At 49.2% G+C, this 18305-nt stretch overlaps 6 protein-coding genes across 6 annotated transcripts; 4 read left to right on the top strand and 2 right to left on the bottom strand.

Moving 5' to 3' along the window:
- Positions 1-848: 848 nt before the first annotated feature.
- Positions 849-2543, top strand: FTJAE_12051 (glucuronoxylanase xynC; the record flags this gene model as incomplete). Its single annotated transcript, XM_037345060.1, has 1 exon — positions 849-2543. One exon carries the CDS (start codon positions 849-851, stop codon positions 2541-2543), a length of 1695 nt encoding a protein of 564 aa, XP_037200932.1.
- Positions 2544-3504: 961 nt separating this feature from the next.
- FTJAE_12052 (Arabinanase levansucrase invertase) lies at positions 3505-4587 on the top strand (the record flags this gene model as incomplete). The annotated part of the gene is made up of 1 exon (XM_037345061.1): positions 3505-4587. One exon carries the CDS (start codon positions 3505-3507, stop codon positions 4585-4587), a length of 1083 nt encoding a protein of 360 aa, XP_037200933.1.
- A 593-nt stretch (positions 4588-5180) lies between these two features.
- On the top strand, positions 5181-7682 carry FTJAE_12053 (ycfA domain protein; the record flags this gene model as incomplete). Its single annotated transcript, XM_037345062.1, has 1 exon — positions 5181-7682. The coding sequence occupies one exon, from the start codon at positions 5181-5183 to the stop codon at positions 7680-7682; it is 2502 nt and encodes an 833-aa protein (XP_037200934.1).
- Positions 7683-8885: 1203 nt separating this feature from the next.
- Positions 8886-12252, bottom strand: FTJAE_12054 (interferon-induced GTP-binding Mx2; the record flags this gene model as incomplete). The annotated part of the gene is made up of 6 exons (XM_037345063.1): positions 8886-10661; positions 10710-11270; positions 11322-11457; positions 11506-11584; positions 11636-12119; positions 12175-12252. The coding sequence occupies 6 exons, from the start codon at positions 12250-12252 to the stop codon at positions 8886-8888; spliced, it is 3114 nt and encodes a 1037-aa protein (XP_037200935.1).
- Positions 12253-13269: 1017 nt separating this feature from the next.
- On the bottom strand, positions 13270-13986 carry FTJAE_12055 (uncharacterized protein; the record flags this gene model as incomplete). The annotated part of the gene is made up of 1 exon (XM_037345064.1): positions 13270-13986. One exon carries the CDS (start codon positions 13984-13986, stop codon positions 13270-13272), a length of 717 nt encoding a protein of 238 aa, XP_037200936.1.
- Positions 13987-15566: 1580 nt separating this feature from the next.
- Positions 15567-16989, top strand: FTJAE_12056 (beta glucan-binding protein; the record flags this gene model as incomplete). Its single annotated transcript, XM_037345065.1, has 2 exons — positions 15567-15964; positions 16023-16989. 2 exons carry the CDS (start codon positions 15567-15569, stop codon positions 16987-16989), a joined length of 1365 nt encoding a protein of 454 aa, XP_037200937.1.
- Positions 16990-18305: the final 1316 nt, after the last annotated feature.

Genomic DNA, 18305 nt, shown 5'->3' on the forward strand with positions numbered 1-18305 from the left:
CGAACACAAGCCGCCTTATCGTTTATTTCCCACCTGTCAAAACACTTTTAGCGCGGTTCAGTAAAGTAGCCTCTGGCGAACCTGAAACGGCCTACGTAATGTTAGCGGTAAAATAAGCTTTCCAGTCTCTCTGTAAGCGATGATTGATGCAGACAAGGGCTCGAAAATGGCGAGGCACATCTAAGCGAACCTGAACGAAGGAAACATTTATTGTCGCTTAGTGGCACGTCCATGATACTCGGCCAAGGCAAGAGTAAATATTTGTAGAGTCATCCTATAGAACTCGATATTCATCTATGGGTTTCCATGGAACAGCTGGGAAGATCAAAGTCAATCAGCGTCTCATCTCTCAAAATGCGCTTCTGTTCCCAACCGCGCCCTGAAATATTACAGCATACATTTTGCAATAAAGTCTCGCTATTCTTGTCGGGGTAGACGGCAAGGGCAGTCCTTTGCGTTGCGTTGTTCTAAGCCCCTCGAATTTAACAAGAGCCTCAAAACGACCAACATGCGCTGTGTCTAGCTGTGCCGTCTTCCCGACACCCCTGTTTGCTCCTGGGATGAAGTCGGATTTCTGGGGAGCTGGGAAGTAATTACCCACTTGACGAAAGGTCGAGTGACCTTTGATGTTAAGAGCTTGACTCTAATTCAATACTTTAAAGGAGCCGAGTCCTTTTACATGCAGCTGTACAGAGTAGGACTGCCTGACTCGTCATTCATTCATCTTTCGTTCACTATTGCTTCTGTTGTACATTCTTTCGATTCAGTTGAGGATCTATTGAACTTTTTTACTTGGACAAAAATCACCTTTCATTTCACAATCTATTATTCATTCATTAGTCGGCAATATGCTCTTCTCATTCGTTATTCCTGCCATTGCCTTTCAAGCCAGCCTGGCGCTTGGCGATACATCCGTTACTGTCAACACCAACCAGAAACTCCAGGTCATCGATGGCTTCGGTGTCTCAGAGGCCTACGGCCACGCCAAGCAATTCCAAAACCTCGCCTCCGGACCACAGAAAGAGGGCCTCGATCTTCTCTTCAACACCACAACCGGCGCAGGCTTATCCATCATCCGAAACAAGATCGGCTGCGACGCCTCCAACTCCATCACCAGCACCAACACCGATAACCCAGATAAGCAAGCTGTTTACCATTTTGACGGCGATGATGATGGTCAGGTATGGCTCAGCAAACAGGCCATGAGCTATGGCGTAGACACTATCTACGCTAATGCTTGGTCTGCGCCTGTGTATATGAAGTCAGCCACTAGTATGGGCCGTCTCTGCGGTACACCTGGTGTGTCGTGCTCATCTGGAGATTGGAGACATCGTTACGTTGAGATGATAGCTGAGTACCTCTCCTACTACAAGCAGGCTGGCATCCCAGTGTCGCACGTCGGTTTCCTCAATGAGGGCGACGGCTCGGACTTTATGCTCTCAACCGCCGAGCAAGCTGCAGATGTGATTCCTCTTCTACACAGCGCTTTGCAATCCAAGGGCCTTGGCGATATTAAGATGACATGCTGCGACAACATCGGATGGAAGTCGCAGATGGACTACACCGCCAAACTGGCTGAGCTTGAGGTGGAGAAGTATCTATCCGTCATCACATCTCACGAGTACTCCAGTAGTCCCGACCAGCCTATGAACACCACCTTGCCAACCTGGATGTCCGAGGGAGCTGCCAATGACCAGGCGTTCGCCACAGCGTGGTACGTCAACGGCGGTTCCAACGAAGGTTTCACATGGGCAGTCAAGATCGCACAAGGCATCGTCAATGCCGACCTCTCGGCGTATATCTACTGGGAGGGCGTCGAGACCAACAACAAAGGGTCTCTATCTCACGTCATCGACACGGACGGTACCAAGTTTACCATATCCTCGATTCTCTGGGCCATTGCTCACTGGTCGCGCCACATTCGTCCTGGCGCGCATAGACTTTCGACGTCAGGTGTTGTTCAAGATACGATTGTTGGTGCGTTTGAGAACGTTGATGGAAGCGTTGTCATGGTGCTCACTAACTCTGGCACTGCTGCTCAGACTGTGGACTTGGGTGTTTCGGGAAGTAGCTTCTCAACAGCTCAGGCTTTCACTTCGGATGCGGAGGCACAGATGGTTGATACCAAGGTAACTCTATCTGGTGGTAGCGTCAAGGTCACGGTCCCAGTGCACGGTGTCGTCACTGTAAAGCTCACAACAGCAAAGAGCTCGAAACCGGTCTCAACTGCTGTTTCTGCGCAGTCTATTCCAACTTCAACTAGTGTTAAGCCCACCTTGGCTCCCCAGAAGACTTCTTCAACAACACTCTCTACCGCCAAGGCCCCAACATCCACTCATACTGCCTCTGTAGTTGAGTCAGCCAAGGCGGTGAAATACCCTGTCCCCCCTGTAGCATCCAAGGCATCCTCGAAGACTGCTCCCAAGAAGGGTACCAAGAAGACCGCTACGAAGAAGGGTTCCCACCAGGCGCACAAGGCGCATAGTGCCGCTCATCGTCGATGTCGCCATGGAAGTCACCGTCGTGGCCACTGCACCAACTAATCGTAGCAGATAGCTGTTATTTTCAGCAAAGGCATTGCAGCTTGCAATATTGGATAAAATTCAGTGTTCACGCCGTGCATTAAGCTGTATAATTATTTTCAAGAATTTTGTTTCACTTGTATTTATAGTCTGCGCCTGGGATGCGCCTGGAAATATGTGTCTTGTGCTGGCCGGTCAAGACGAGTAGCTAGGTAGCTATTTGTGTCTGGATGTATAGATTGGCTTGATACCTTACATATCTATCACTAGTCTATAAGAAAGTCGTTCAGTGTTAAAGCGCCTACATGTGAAGTGACTTGTGAACGACACAAGTGCCTATCGGGCCATCAGTCGTTATGGTTACGGTGGACTCTTGGCTGCAAAGGCAAACAGTAGAATCAGTAATGATCAATCTCTCAAAGTCATCTAGTATTTCTACTAAAAACTTATCTTTACTATAAAAAACGTAGCATCAAAGGTAATGCCAGAACTGTTCAGACACATAATTTAAAGTACAGCCTAAAACGTTGATCAAAACGAGCTGGCTGTATGTGTTACAGCAATTTATTGGCGCGGCTGTGCAATTGCGCGGAGCATTTTATAAAGGACTTCAAGACTGGCACGCGTTCATAGATCATGGGACCTATATTCTCGTAGACCGAAAGAAAAGACATGCTATTTGCTCGGCTACAGCGAAAATGTCCTAGAATACGAAGAAAGAGGTCAATGCGGGGAAGTGGAATCTGGGGTCATGCCGATCGAGTTATCCGACCCAATCACTCAGCTTAAGCTTAGCGCGAAGCGTTCTTCTAAGCATAACGTGGTAACCTTATACTTTGATTGAGAAATGATCTTCCACAGCGAGGTCATGGCGAAAGTGGGACGTTTGTGCAGGTTCAACTATAAGAAGTCACATATATTGCACTTTCAATTTTAATCCGCGTCCATCAGAACAACCTGCCTTGCCCAGTCTTCTTTCACAATGTTGTCTCTACTCCATCCATCCATCATTCTCAGCGCTTTGGCGGTGTTGCCAATGCTCACGTCTGCCTCGCCTACAGGGGCCCCACCAATTGGACCGCAAGCTGCCAAGAGGGAGATCAGTTGTAACTCCAACTATGAAGGTTATGCATTTCTGTATTTCAGCAACCGCGATGAGAACATTTATCTGGCTGCCAGCAACGGAAATGACGCCCTGTCCTTCACAGAGCTCAACAATGGCAAGCCCATCTTGACATCCACCAAAGGCGACGGTGGAGTTCGAGATCCCTTCATCTTGAGGTCACACGAGGGAGACAAATTCTACATCCTGGCTACTGATCTTTGTATCGGCTGCGGCACGAGCTGGGGAGACGCCCAGCGCTTTGGCAGTCGACATCTTGAGATCTGGGAGTCAACAGACCTGGTCAACTGGAGTGCCCAGCGTCATGTTGAGGTATCACCAGATAATTACGGAAATACCTGGGCACCTGAGGCTTATTATGATGACGACCTCAAAACCTATGTTGTATACTGGGCGTCTGGAATCTATGACAATGAAGCAAACCCCAATCATGACCCCATTGAGTACCAGCGTATGGTCTACGCGACAACGGATGACTTTATCACGTTCAGTGAGCCCAAGGTTTGGCAGGATGAACCGCCGAATGGCCGGATTGACTCCACCGTCATCAAGGAGGATGGAGTCTATTATCGTTTCACAAAGGCTACTGTCAATGGCTGTGCGGATATCGTACAGGAAAGCAGTGCCTCGTTGACTGCAGGCTTGGGCGACTGGCGTCAGATAGCAAGCTGCATCGGAAAAAACGCGGGAACGCAAGAGGTAGAGGGCCCTTCAATCTTCAAGACCAACTGCAAGGATACCAATGGTGCTAGGTATATCCTGCTGGCTGATGAATTTGGCGGTAATGGTTATGTGCCACTCGAGTCGACTGATCTTGCTGGTGGGAAGTGGACACTCCGCACGGGTTATAAATACCCCGAGTCTCCTCGTCATGGAACCATCATTCCCCTGACTTTGGAGGAGCTGGAAGGTATCCAGAAGGCTTTTGCTAATACGGATTGAGTGGCGCAATGTATAATAGCCGGATATTTAGGTATTCATTTAATGCACGCGGTAATATGAGGACTTGTGTCAAGGCTGGATTATGGAGAGCATGTGGGCACACAGCCTCAACAGGTTTATATAATAATAAGGTGACATCGCATCCTCTGACACTCTGGAACAAGACAGGGTTAGTGGTTTTAATAGAGGACTTACAATATCTAGATGTTTTCAAGTAGGCATCCAGTCTTAAATAGTTACAACAAACTAATCCGATGTCCTCTTCCTTACTTCGATTCCAGAGCACATTTTAGATATAATTGCACTCAAGCTCAGTCACTTAAGCACTTTACAAACTAGGCAAACACAGCTTTCAGTTCTCTATTACAAGATATATATCTAATTTATACCTTAGCAAAGCCTTAGCTAGAAGCGCGTTAGCACTGCATTACACTGCATCGCCGTAGCAGCTGATTCATTGGCCTCCACCTTGATGCTTCTGGCCCGTCAACTTTTGTTTATGAGAATGAAAATTTCAATCGAGACCTTAACTCGACTTAACTCGACTTAACTCGACTTAACTCGGCTTTTGCATCACCTGAAGCATCGACACGATGAACCCGTTCTTCCTGGTCCAGGACCAGGAGCCAGATCCGCCATTCTACGGTTTCACGAAGAGAACCCTCGAAGCATCGATCCGCCGACCTCCATGCGAATGCGCCGAATGCGAGAATAGCTTCTACCCCGTCGAGAAGCAACGCCACGCCCAACACTCCTACCACCTCCGACTCTCCGATGCCGTCGCAGAGCGCAACGCGCGCTCCCTCGTGCAAAGCATCCATCGAAGCCGAGATCAACTGAGCGACAAGATTAAAGTCTTTGGCGATGTTTTGATGAGTCGCTGGAAGAAGAAAAGTCAAACGAAACGAGCGGCTCTGTTAAAAGAAGCTGTGCCTGATCTCGAAGAACAGCAGTGGCTTATCCCGCGATACAGCTACACGCGCGAGAGCCTTTACATGCGCGAAAGAACTCAGATTCGGAGACGCCAACTCCTTCTGCCATGGCTTAACGTCCATGTCCTCAAGACCAACCCCTCTGTGCTTTTCGCCCTTCTTCACTACCGAACTGCGTACCCTCCCCAGTCGTGGGCGCCCTTCGATAATCGACAGCTCACTTTCAGTTGGGCAGCTGGATACTTCGACGTTAACTTCTGTCTGAAATGCGTCGTCATGTACGGAGATCGATATGGGTCACTGGTAGACTGGGAAACAAATGCTGTGCATCGTGGTGATACTCTCGGGTATCCCAGAGCGATGCTGGTTCTTGAAGCCCAGGCGCATCTTCTGGGAACTCTCTGCAACATAGTCGACAAGATCCTCGAAGGAGTAGACCCTCTGCAAACCCCACGAGCTGAGAAGTGGCACGACCTCGTCAGCCACGAAGCCTTCCGGGAGACAGGCGCAGGCGAGTTCTGGTCTCCCTACACCAACCAAGCCTTCTCCCGCCCCCCCATGTTCAACTGCGACTACCTTGCCGACCTCGCAAAGTCTCGCCTGGATGAGATTGGTGATCACCTATGGTACCTGCAGTGCGACGCCGCGTACATGAGAAGACATGCCAAGATGATTTCTGCGACCGAGATTTTCAAGAAGGCCTCAGTGGAAAATAGAGCGATGATGATCCCTGAGCAAATCGTCCTTGAAATACAGAGCTACTGTTGCTGGCAGTGGATTGAAGCGGAGTGCAGGCACGTTGCGACAATTCGCAGGCGATTCAGCGACAGTATTCATCCTGGCATGCCCTTACCCCCAAAGTACGACAAGGCTCTGGGTGCCCTTGAGCTTCTGCTGCTTGGCCAGGTCATGGCAAAGACCAGTTTCTTGTACGAACAATTGCCGCATATTCCAGGCATGCAGAAACACTGGAGTCTCGACCCCAGCCGCCATCGATACGATACTCGACCTGAAGTCATTGGCATCACCAAGCGTATAACGCCGCAAAACACCCAACAATCTCTTGACGATGATACCCTTGACTGGTGTCTTGTACAACTACAGGGAAAGCCTAACAACCAGAGCCATTTTGACCATGCTATGCTCTTTGCCATGCTCCAAGATCATCTTTCCAGCAATCCATCCGAAGGGAAGAGGCTGGACGAAATCACCCACCAGACACTCTCGGATCTGTCGACCTGCCACGAGATGTTGATAGCTGTTCAATCGCACAGGCCTCGAAACTCGGTGCGAGATCCAGAAGAAGTGATTGCCACAGAAGATCGGATGTTTTGGAAGTTGGTGCAACCATTCGGATTCAACAGAGACGTGTACAGAGACATCGGGATGGCATTCACCAGAGACTTCTACCATGCGAAGCCGCCTAACGGCCCCAAAAAGGCAGAGTGGCTTTCGCATTCTCAGGCTCTTTCCACGGCAAACGAGAAATTCTGGGAGTCGATCAGGGGATTCTTGAGAAAGCAGTTAACACAGCGGGATGTTAAAGCGTATACTCTGAAAGAGGTTGACAGCCTTCTTGGCATCGCTTCGGCGCACCTCAGTGAGGAGTATATCCAGGATAAACAACGCGAAGAGGCTGAGATCCTCTCCGCAATCAACATCGCAGACGGACCCCAGCCAGTTACTGGTACCTTCAACGAGGGTCCTGAGCCCAGCGCCGCGTCAACTGCCGTAGCGCAGGGCCGGGAGAAGGTCAAAACGCGAGGGGACCAGTGTTCTACTGCCAGTGGTGTCACCGAACCACCAGCCGAAGCTGCAGAGGAGGTCACCAAGCATGCCGTCATCTCATTGACAAGGGAGTCACTCGGTGTCATTCATCTCATGTTTCCCAGCAAAGATAACGTAGCCAAGGAAGTCACATGGGATCGATTCGTCCGGGTCATGATTGAGGCAGGTTTCACGGCGAGGAACAATAGCGGCTCAGCTGTGGCGTTCAAGCAGCTTGGGGAGGGAGGCAGGATTGTCTTTCACAAGCCGCATCCCGCTGACAAGATTGATCCGGTTCTGTTGCGAATTATGGGGAAGAGAATGGCGAAGTGGTTTGGTTGGAAACGGGAGCTTTTTACTCTGCAGGGAGAGGCGAAGTCAGGTGTCCAAGGGTAGAGCGTATTGTTAATCACGAAGTATGGTATCACGTAAAGGGTAGCGATGAATAATAATTTGTTAGAGTTTTGTAAATTTTGGTCCACATCTTCTATCTGATGTCACTGTATTGATATCGTTCTCTTCAAGTGGCATTACCCTCAAGCCCAATCGCTTCTTCCATTGTCCGCTGACAGATCTAACCATCAACCAACATATTTCTCAGCAAGGTCAAGGCACCCCAAGACATGTTCGTGTCTATGGAAAATTACCTCTGAGCTTTGTGGTATGCTCTCTATTCGCAATAGGTGCCGCAATGTCCGCAGGAGCGTCCCGGAATGACCCAGACATCTTTCTCGGCTGTAGAGCATGTCGGGCATCGAGTGCCAGGCATGGTGTTGTCGGTCAGAAGTTGAAGTTGAGAATGCATTTTTGAAGATCCTCCGGGTGTCTTCTGGATTTCTAGGTCTGTGATGTAGTAGTGAGTGCTGCTTGATGTGTCTGAAAGATGAGATAGAAATGGGAATGATTGATGCGAGTTGGGCGGATGAAGTGACATTTATAATATGAGATGCTTAGTTTGGCAATTGTTCAGGATGAACTTTTCTTTTTCGCAGAATTCCGAGACAAATTTTCAATGCTTCGTTGCTTCCCCCTTGGTGGATCAGTTATGTTCAGCATGAGTTCGGTGATCATTGCCTCAGAACATTACAGCGATTGCAGCCACCGAGAGAAGCCTCCTTATGAATGAGCTGCACGTGGCTTCAGTTGACAGTCAATTACAGAGCACGAGCTCTTAGTAGTTAATTACTATGTTACTATCCTTTTGTATCGTATCATGGTTGAGCCACAACTGGTGCACTTGCCCATAAGACGGAGTCAGTCATTTTCATCACAACCTACACCGCCGCCTTTGCGATACTATTGGGCGCACCGGCACACTCTTGTCAATTCCCATGGCGATAAAATTGTTGTTTTAATGATGACTTTAATGATGACACAGATTAATTGCTTGCTGGAATCTCTTGGTAAGTACGGCTGGGCTAATCTTGACGGGTGAGATAGAGGAACAGAAGCTCAAGGTTATTGAGATGTGAGAGGCCTTCATGACTACTTTATTTATATCTCTATTGCATATTGATTTCTTCCATTTGCATCTATGTAGCTATTAATGCTTTCTAATCATATATGAGATCTATTCTATAAGCTCTAATATCTATCTAGTTACCAAGTGAACTTCATCAGGTTCGGATTCAGAGCAATTGGGAGGAAAAAGTGACAGAAGATGACAGTTCCAAGAGGAAAGATTGCAACGAGCTCATCAATCCTCCATAAATACGGAAAGGCATAGACACCACAGATCATCAGTGCCGCCACTGCAATGCAAAAGATGAAGACATACTTGAAGCCCCCAATGATGATACTGATCTCTTGGAAGAAATTGGTGTCTTCCACCTCCTTCGACGTAGCGCCCCAGCTGATATCAATCGACAGCATATGACAGAGAATCGCCTTGCAGACATGCATCGATATACCACCCAGGAAAATAAACATGAGAGCCACCCACTTGAAGCATGTCCAGAGCTCCTTGAGCAAGCTGACCTGCTGAGAGCGGTATCTGATCAGTGCGAGGGTGATGTTCCCCGCTATAGAGAAGACGACCACAAGAGCAACCCAAACACGCCAACTGCTCATGTAATAGTGATCCAGCTCTCCGTTGAGCCATCCAATTAGGAAGTAGTTCAGCAGCGAGCCAATCCACGAATAACCAATGGCGTAGTATGTGCCGATATAAGACATGATAGTGATCTTAGACCCAAGCGGCATATTCGACAGGATGAAGCGTTTGAACAGCGGTGTAAAGATACCATGTCTCCACCAGTCTTTTATAGGCCAGAAGAGAAGCTCGCTGCACCCATACGCATACTTTTCCCACCGGGCCAACTCGTCGTAAACAGTGAGCGAAACACCCTCTTTGAAGCCGTCACCGCAATAAGCCCCCAGACGGATATGATAACCGAGTGTTTGCAACCGCAGAGAAATATCAAAGTCTTCTGAGACGTGAGACTCGGACCAGAATTTCTCATATGGCGTTGTGGCGTTTGGATCTTGCTCGCCGTTGATAATACCACCGTCTTCTGACCCAACCTCTTGCAGCGCAGACCAACGAATAAACGCATTATGCCCCACGAAGGGTGAGACATCGCCGTTGGCCACGGCGTAGGTGATGGCTGTGTAGATAAGGTTGGTGAAGAATGTGATGCCGCTTTCGAAGTAGCTCGTCGTGACGTTCATCACGCCGGATGTGAACTGGAGGATCGCAACTTGGGGTGAAGCTTCGAGTTCGCTGACGGCGTCGATCAGACAGTCTGTCGGGACGCGTGTGTCGGAGTCAACAAGGAGGAGATAGTCGCCGACTCTGATGTTACCGCCTACCCAAGCACGGCCTAATTCTTCAGAGAGGACTTCATCGAGGCACTTCTGATAGGCTGCATCCTCATCGACTTGTGTCCACTTCTCATGGCGGTCGATCTGCACCAGCTTGTCCTCCACCTTGAGGCTGATGCCCAGAGCGTAGTTCATGTTTGATGCTTTCTTGAACTTTCCACGGCGTATGAATCTCTTTATTCCTTCGCCATTTACGTTATGACCTGGTCGGGCAACCCAACCGATGTTGTTTTCTTTGTAGAACATGCGTCGTTCCTCGGCTTCTTCTTCTGACACTAGTTGCATACCGTCATCATTGATGAAGATACTAGCTGTGCCACCGAAGGATTCGTAATTGCGAATGGCGGCGGAGAGGGACTGTACTGTTGGCCGAATTACACCTTCAAGACCTTCTTTGTAAACAGGACACTGAATAGTGACATGCGGTAATAGCACTTTCGTTCCATCAAGGCGTTTCGTTCGCTTTGCAGAGTAAAACTTGGAGTTGACTTTTAGTTGCGTGACGGGGCCAATCATCTGAAAAATGGTCACAACAATCGCTTGGCAGAAGAACTATTACCAAGTCAGTAGAAGTCTCCAGCAGTAACGGAGTATTCTTACCAAGCTCAGGATAATCTGTGGAGGAGCCGTTACTAGAAGAAATATGCGATACCAGTGTCCCTCACTCGCAATCTCCACTACCAGTGAGCTACAGCCAAGTGCTATAAGGCAGAGACAAATGGCAACGGTCAACCCGACGATGACGGCGTTCAGAAGCGGTGTTGGGCGCGGTGCATCTGATGCGAATTCTAGGTCGACGTCTGCTACTGCAGTTCCTTCCGATATTGCGTAGACTTCTGTTGCGTGTCCCTTTTCTGTGATGCTTGGGGCATGTGATGGTGCAACGGAATGTGAGGGTGTGTTGAGTATAGTTGTCAGTAGTTCTATACTACCCCGAAGCAAGACATTCACCCTAGTCTTTAGGTGGTCCTTCAGTGTTGTTGCCCCCACACGCCGCCGACGTTTCAGAACGGCCCAGTCCATTTCTGAGAAGAATAATTCCTCAATGGAATTTCGCGTCTCTAAGCCACAATCTCGATCGCGTTCATCGCTTGAGAGATTTCTGATAGCGAACCAGGGATGGCCGAGATGACGTTCCTTGTTACGCATAGCCCTCAACACCTGGATCAGTCAGTCTGAGATACACATATCCTTAGAAGGGTGCAGGCTTACGAATCTTCGCTCTTCTGGGGGTACAAGGTCACACTTTGTCACGACAGCAACGATGCGATTGCCCGTCACGTCAGCTGCTCGTGCAAGCCTGGGGCCCTCTTGAGTGCTCATATCAGTCGTTGCGTCAACGACAGATCTGATCTTTGTTAGCATTCTCCTGAGGACAGTAAGAGGTAAGACTGACAGGATGATAGTGTTGGGCTGCCTGACGAGATCCATTATGAGAGGTCTTGTTACCTCTTGGGTGTCATCAAGGGTCGGACCTGTATATGTAAGCTTTGCTACTACACAAAAGGCACGGAAATATGACTCACTGGAGGAAAGCCCAGGTGTATCGACGATTTCCATGTTGAAAAAGTCTGGACCTGAAAGCTCAATGACAAGTACATTGTCGGATACTTGTTGCTCTTCTTGTTCCTTTTCGTCAGAGAACGCCGTTGCGATCTGCATGTGATTCGTTGCCTGTATTGTTATCCCGCGATTAGCAAAGTGTGTGAGGGCATCGGGATAAAAGACTGTACGAACCTGATTCACAATTTGAGGGAGATTGACAGCAGCAAGGTCACCTTCATAGTTCACCTCGAAACTGTGTAAGTGGTCTGAAAGCTCCTCATTCTGTCCGTCGACTTTCCCTGGCCTTATCCGTGCTCTGAGCGTCGTCCCTGTCCGGCTGCTGTGCGTGAAGCAAGCATGGATGGGGAATTTCGTTGACGAGAGACGAGATCCATGAAGAGATAGACCAGAGAGAGCTTCGAACAACGATGTCTTTCCAGAGCCTTTGTCTCCAATGATGGCTACCTAAGTATATACTGTTAGTATTAATCCTCAAAGTACCAGTCATGTGAGTGCTTACTACTGGGACGGGTGTTGAGGCGCCGAGTGACAGGCCAGTGACATGGCGAATCGACCCATTAGTTACAGCCCCTGACATGCTGACTGATCGCCTACTCGTTCCAGAATCCATCACGTCTATCATTTCTCTCTTTGACGATCCCTGGCGTTAAAAGAGTGCATCAGTCTTTGTTATGTAGCAACGGCAGCGGGTGATCGCCGGACACCGTGCTGTCGTGGTCTCCCATGGATACGCATACACCCCGTTCATCAATTCGCCGAAGAAAAGAGAACCTTTGTCAGTTCTCACATACCGAAACGAGCAGGAGTCAATGACTTGTGATTGGTAGGGTCGTAGTACGCGAGTCGTGTAGGCGGGCGTATTTGTGCTGTTGGTTGTCACTGCATTCCACGGCAGATACAAAGTGGCTGAAACCGGAAAGAATATTGTGGATCGCGTGGGACATGTTTTTCGACGAACAATGGTGTTACATCATGGCCTGATGAATTTAATGGGATAGTGCCCTTTGTAATCGGGAGTTAGTGACATTCTTGGACACGGGCCCGGAGCTAGGATATCACAACAAAGGCGATTAGTTCCGCGCTGTGTGATAATATCCAGATTCGGAGGGGGACGTTTATTTGAGTCTTAGATCCGTGGCTGAGAGCTTAAAATCACTACATAGAAATTAATACAACACGAAACACGCAACATGTCAAAGAAGCTGGTAATCTAGGGGTTTTGGTATCTAATTCTATAGTCTAGCATATAAAGCAAGAATGGGGACGAGTAGCACAAGATAGGATATACAAGGCCGAATCACAACACCCAACGAGTCGCTGTCCTCCGTTACCAACGACGGAACAACATACGTAGGCGTAGACGGCTTAGCAGCGGTCACATTAGGCTTGACAACATTATCGCCCGGTATAACGCCCGTCGCATCACCCCCAAGGTACCAACTTCCTATATCCGTCAACTGCCCAAATGAATTCAGCATCGACACGTTATACCCAACATTCGACGTGAATGAGCGGAAAGACCCAAAGTACGAATAATGAGTTATGTTCCTAAACCACCACGTTAATCATCGTACTCGTCAGGGATGAATGTGACTTACTCGTTTCCATCGAGATACTTCACCGACGTCTGGAAATAATCCTGCGTCGCAACCAAAGACGAAAAGTCCAGCGCAAACTCCGTAACCCAGATCTTCTTCCCCGGAAACACATCCAGCACACCGGCTATATGACTCGCCATGCCATCAAAGCTTCCGTACCAATGTATAGGAATAAAGTCAAACGTGCAGTTCCCCTTACAAGCCTCTACAAAATCTGCAAGCCACGTAAACCCCGACGGCGCACCCGTCACCCCAGGCGCACCAAGCGAAACACCTAGTTTTCTCAACGGCTCAAGCTGTTTGATCCAGTACTTTGCTGCGTCCTTGGGTTTCATGTCACTGCCGCCGTTGGCCATTGAGTTATCTGGCTCGTTGAAGCCCATCACGTACGTGATGTTTGCCCCGCCGATGATTTGCGCCGTGACGTTTTCGAGAAAGGAAGTGTCGTCGAAACCATCAGGGGCGCCCCAGAGCATGGGCACGAACTGGAGGGATGTGTTGTTCTCGTAGACGGAGCTGGGGTGCGGTTTGTAGTTGTAGTACCATGTTAGGTCGGAGTGTTTCTGAACCCAGACTTTATCATCTTGGGGAAAGTCGGAGTTTGGGATGTAGATGAGGCCTCGTTTTGAGGAAGGGTAGAAGTTTTTGGATATGGCGATGCATGAAGATGTGAAGATGGCCAGGGCCAGAAACGAAGATTGTATGAGCATCATTCTGAGGTGAAGATCAGCGAGGGACGAGGTTGGGGAAACGAATGGAAGGGATCTGCGCAGCAGGACGTTCAAGGGGTAAGGAGAGACTGTCGCAGAAAGTCAGGTCGTTTAGGCTCGTTTAGGTTGCCACCTCACAACTACCGAGAAGTCTTTGTCTGTACAGCATCATCCCACGCGTAAGTTCAAGCCGTTGCCGTTTGCGGCGCAAAACGTGATATCCTCAGACCAACATCTGTTTACTCAGAACAATCCGAATCCTCGGTCTCGCAGCCCTGACTCGCGCACTCACAACAAACGCGGAACAGTCGGGCCGCTTAAATTCTCCTCGACCACAAAAAGGCGGGTCATCATGTAATGCAATTGGTCAATTCCGCAATAGCGCAGTCTCTAGTTATTGAATTTCTTGACATGCATACCATCTCGTACCTTGCATTGTGAGAACTGATTATCGATACCCGATACTCACTGCCGATCTTGGAGATGGGATGTTTTCTTCATCAGATCATGTTGATTTTGTGGGTGCTGGAATGTGATTCCTCCCCCTGCCAGGGAAGTGATTCGGCTCCGTCGGCCGAAAGGATTAATTGTCCGTTTTTAGGCTGCTTGCTTGAGTCACGGGGGCTTGTGTGACATGTTGTTGGTCTGTGTTCAACTGTACCTGGTTTGTGGCGCTGACTACGGGGATTTATGTTAGGTCGCTACCCCGCGATGAATCTGATGTGCACTTTACACTCGATGTTTTGACCATGGAGAGGTCCGTGAATCGATTTTCAGGCTCGTATTTTAATATTCTTGTAAACCGATTAATCATATTGTTGCAATAAAGTCAAGTTCCATTCTCGACCGTTGTAACATCAGTGGAATTCTCACTTCCTAATATGTATGTTATGTCCGCTGTCACCACGAGTCAGACAGTGGGGGTCTCCTCCCGAGGGTATCCGGTGACGTAGCCTGCGAAAGTACGGAAGAGGCGTTATCAGGAATAAGTTGCCGTAGTGGACACGGCCAGATAAACGGTAGCCTTAAGTGAAGCAGGGTTTTTAATTGGCATCATACCCTTCTAGGGCAAGCCTCGACCTCGCCAAGTTTTTGACATATGCACCCTATTCCTCCAGATCCGCTTCAATACTACGTCGCTTAGCAATGCCAAGGCAGATAATCGAGGAGACCCACTGACGAGCGGAGCAATCTCAATTTACGGAGGTTCGCACTGATGGACTTTTGCACGGAAGCGAGTGTTGGGGGTTTGTTGGCTCGGTGTTGTCAAAAATACCCTTCGGTCTGTCTACGGCGACTGAAGTTTTGAGAATGAAGGAATGTCGTAAGTTTCAAGGAAGGGGGGTGTACTTGAGTCTGAATACAGATGCGATTCAGTCTGGCGTGTGAGCAGTGGATGTTGTTGATGAAAGCCGGTACTTTAGAGGTTCGCTGATTTCGATGGGCTCTGCTACAAATCCTTGATTCTTATATGCCTGGCAATAACCATGCTGCCCGCGATGCCAAGCGCATCCTGCACATCTAGCGCCCTGCATTGCCATTCTTGTCTCGGGTAACACACCGGATATTGCTAGTCTATCACAATGTCGAGTACTGCGATTAGATCCTCTGGATCATATTTTGCCTCTACAAGCCATGCCAACTCCACGGAAGACTTGGTCAGACCAAGCCTCGCAGCTCAAAGTTCAACTGAGTCCTCGATCAAGAAGAGATTCCCTCAGCGTCCCTACTTCCATTCACGCCGAGTCAAAAAGGGCACTGTCGAGAGACCATACCTCGCGGTGAAGGACCCTCGTGGCATATGGATCACAATCATCCCAGCTTTAGGTATCATTGTCGGACTGTTAGCCATAGCACTTCTGACATGGAGTGGCTATAAGTCAGTTGACAAACATCAATACTGCACGGTCTTTACGGATGACTTTTCCAATGGCTTCAACTCTACGATATGGAACAAGCAGGTTGAGGTTGGAGGATACGGGTACGTTGAAACTCCACCTCGCAATAATGATGAGTACTAATCGGTATGGCGCTTCAAGAAACGGCGAGTTTGCGCTTACGACAGACACGGATGAAAACGTCTTCGTGCGCGACGGTCAACTCATCATCAAACCCACCCTCCAAACCGACAAATACCTCTCCGAAACAACAAAGATAAACCTCACAGCCCACGGAACCTGCTCCGCCACAACAACCCAAGACTGCGTCCAAGTCGCAAACCTCACCGCCAGCGAAATCGTCGCGCCCGTCAAATCTGGAAGAATAACGACTAAGAACTTTGGCGTCATCCGCTACGGCCGCGTCGAGATCGTTGCTAAGCTCGCAGCAGGAGATTGGCTCCTCTCTCAGCTCATGATGTTCCCAGCAAAGGACTACTACGGCGCGTGGCCGGCGTCTGGCGAGATTGATATCGGGATGGTGAGGGGGAATAATTACACTTATGATCATGGGCGGGGGAACCAGCAGGTTTCGACGCAGTTGCACTGGGGGCTGGATACCTCCACTGATCGGTGGCAGAGCACTTCGGGTGCGAGAGATACGCTACGCACAACTTTCCACAAAGACTTTCATACCTTTGGACTGGAGTGGTCGGACAAGTACCTCTTCACATGGCTAGACCACCGCATCGCACAAGTCACATACGTCAAGTTCAATCACCCATTCTACCAGCACGGCGGTTTCCACCAAGCCCTTCTCAACGGGTCCCAGATCTCCAATCCGTGGACTGGCCCAGGCACTAGCAACGCGACGCCCTTTGATCGGCCATTCTACCTGATCATCGCGCTGGCTGTTGGGGGCACGTCGGGCTGGTTCCCTGATGATGTGCACGGTAAGCCGTGGGTGAACGACGCGAATTCCCCGAGGACGGATTTCTGGAAGGCTAAGGATAAGTGGTATCCGACGTGGGAGAAGCATGATGGTGGGGAGATGGTGATTAAGAGGGTTTCTATGTGGCAGCAGTGTGATCGCGCTGCTACTGATTTATCGCATTTTTCATCAAGTTAGATTAAGATAGTCAATAGGGCGGAGTCTAGCACTTACAGTACCTACTGCTCAATCGGTCAATGTGCGCGCAAGATGTTTGTCTAGTCCTTTGTATCATAGTTATGGCACACTTGAGGCCGCGATTTAGCGCAAGACGCCGCGGCTCACTGTCTATTATATTCAACCATGGAGTATTCCTTCGGGCGGACAGGTTCAAATATGGCTCTTTGTGCATCTGATTGACATGATCAGAGCAACCAGTTTATGATGTCCTGATCCCGTTGGCTACCCTGCAGAGATTGACAGGGGACCCACCTCGCTTGTCTTATCAGCATCGGGCTCTGTCACTGGCAAGCCCAAGCGCCATGAACGCTCGTTCACTTTAATTCACGCTCCACATTTGGCGGCTCCATCAACACAACCACTGCATTTTGGTTTACGTTCTGGATTCTTCTTCTGTGATATTTCCTTTTTTCTCTTCAGCTTCACTTTTATTCTTCATTTTGTGGACTTTTTGGAAAACAATAGGCAGGCCATTCGACATGGATCAGCTGTCATTGACTTACAAATTGCGCGCTTTACCAACAACGCCGGTTGCTTTTATCTGTAACCCGGAACCGCTGATGCGTCGAGAAAACGCGAGATCTTGACCCTAAGGGACGAAGAGTATTAGGTAAACTATCTAAGCTTAGGGCGCCCTCTGATGAATTTAGTCCAACACCCGGTCCTAAGTTTAGACGACCTCTTCATCGAAGACATCTGGCCGAGCCAGTTATCTGACACCACAGGGCAATTCTTTGTAAATGAAAGGCACTTCTTGGCCTCCAATCGCGCCACCGTGTCCTCCGGTCTCATTATTTCACCATTTCGCGTGTCTGGGTTGAGAGCCAGACCGCCATCTACACCCGGAACCGCAAGGCTCATCCGCTGTCGTTCAGCTCGGGAGTCGAAGTCCACCCCCGCCTCTCCTTCTTTTCTCTCCATCGCCCACCTCGACAAAAGCGGCAGCGCTTGGAGCACGCAGCAGCTGCTCATATGCCATGCAACTTCGTCAACAAAGCGGGGTAGTCTACTTCCTGAAATCAAGGATCGGCATTTTCAACTAACTAGATGACAAGCTTACCGACAAGGCCCGTGCGCAAATCGATAGCTTCATTAAAGGCCCCGAGACAGAAGACCCGTATATCAGCAAACACTATCTAGTCGGCAAGTACGGAACTAACCTTGGAGAAATCTGGGCCGCCCTGGCAACCGTCACTGCCTCCATCTACAAGCATAAGGCAGCTGAATCTACCAGTACCAACACGACAAGCTTGAGCAACCAGGGCCTCCCCCCC

The sequence above is a fragment of the Fusarium tjaetaba genome, assembly GCF_013396195.1.
Source record: "Fusarium tjaetaba strain NRRL 66243 chromosome Unknown NRRL66243_c0000313, whole genome shotgun sequence".
NCBI lineage: Eukaryota > Fungi > Ascomycota > Sordariomycetes > Hypocreales > Nectriaceae > Fusarium > Fusarium tjaetaba.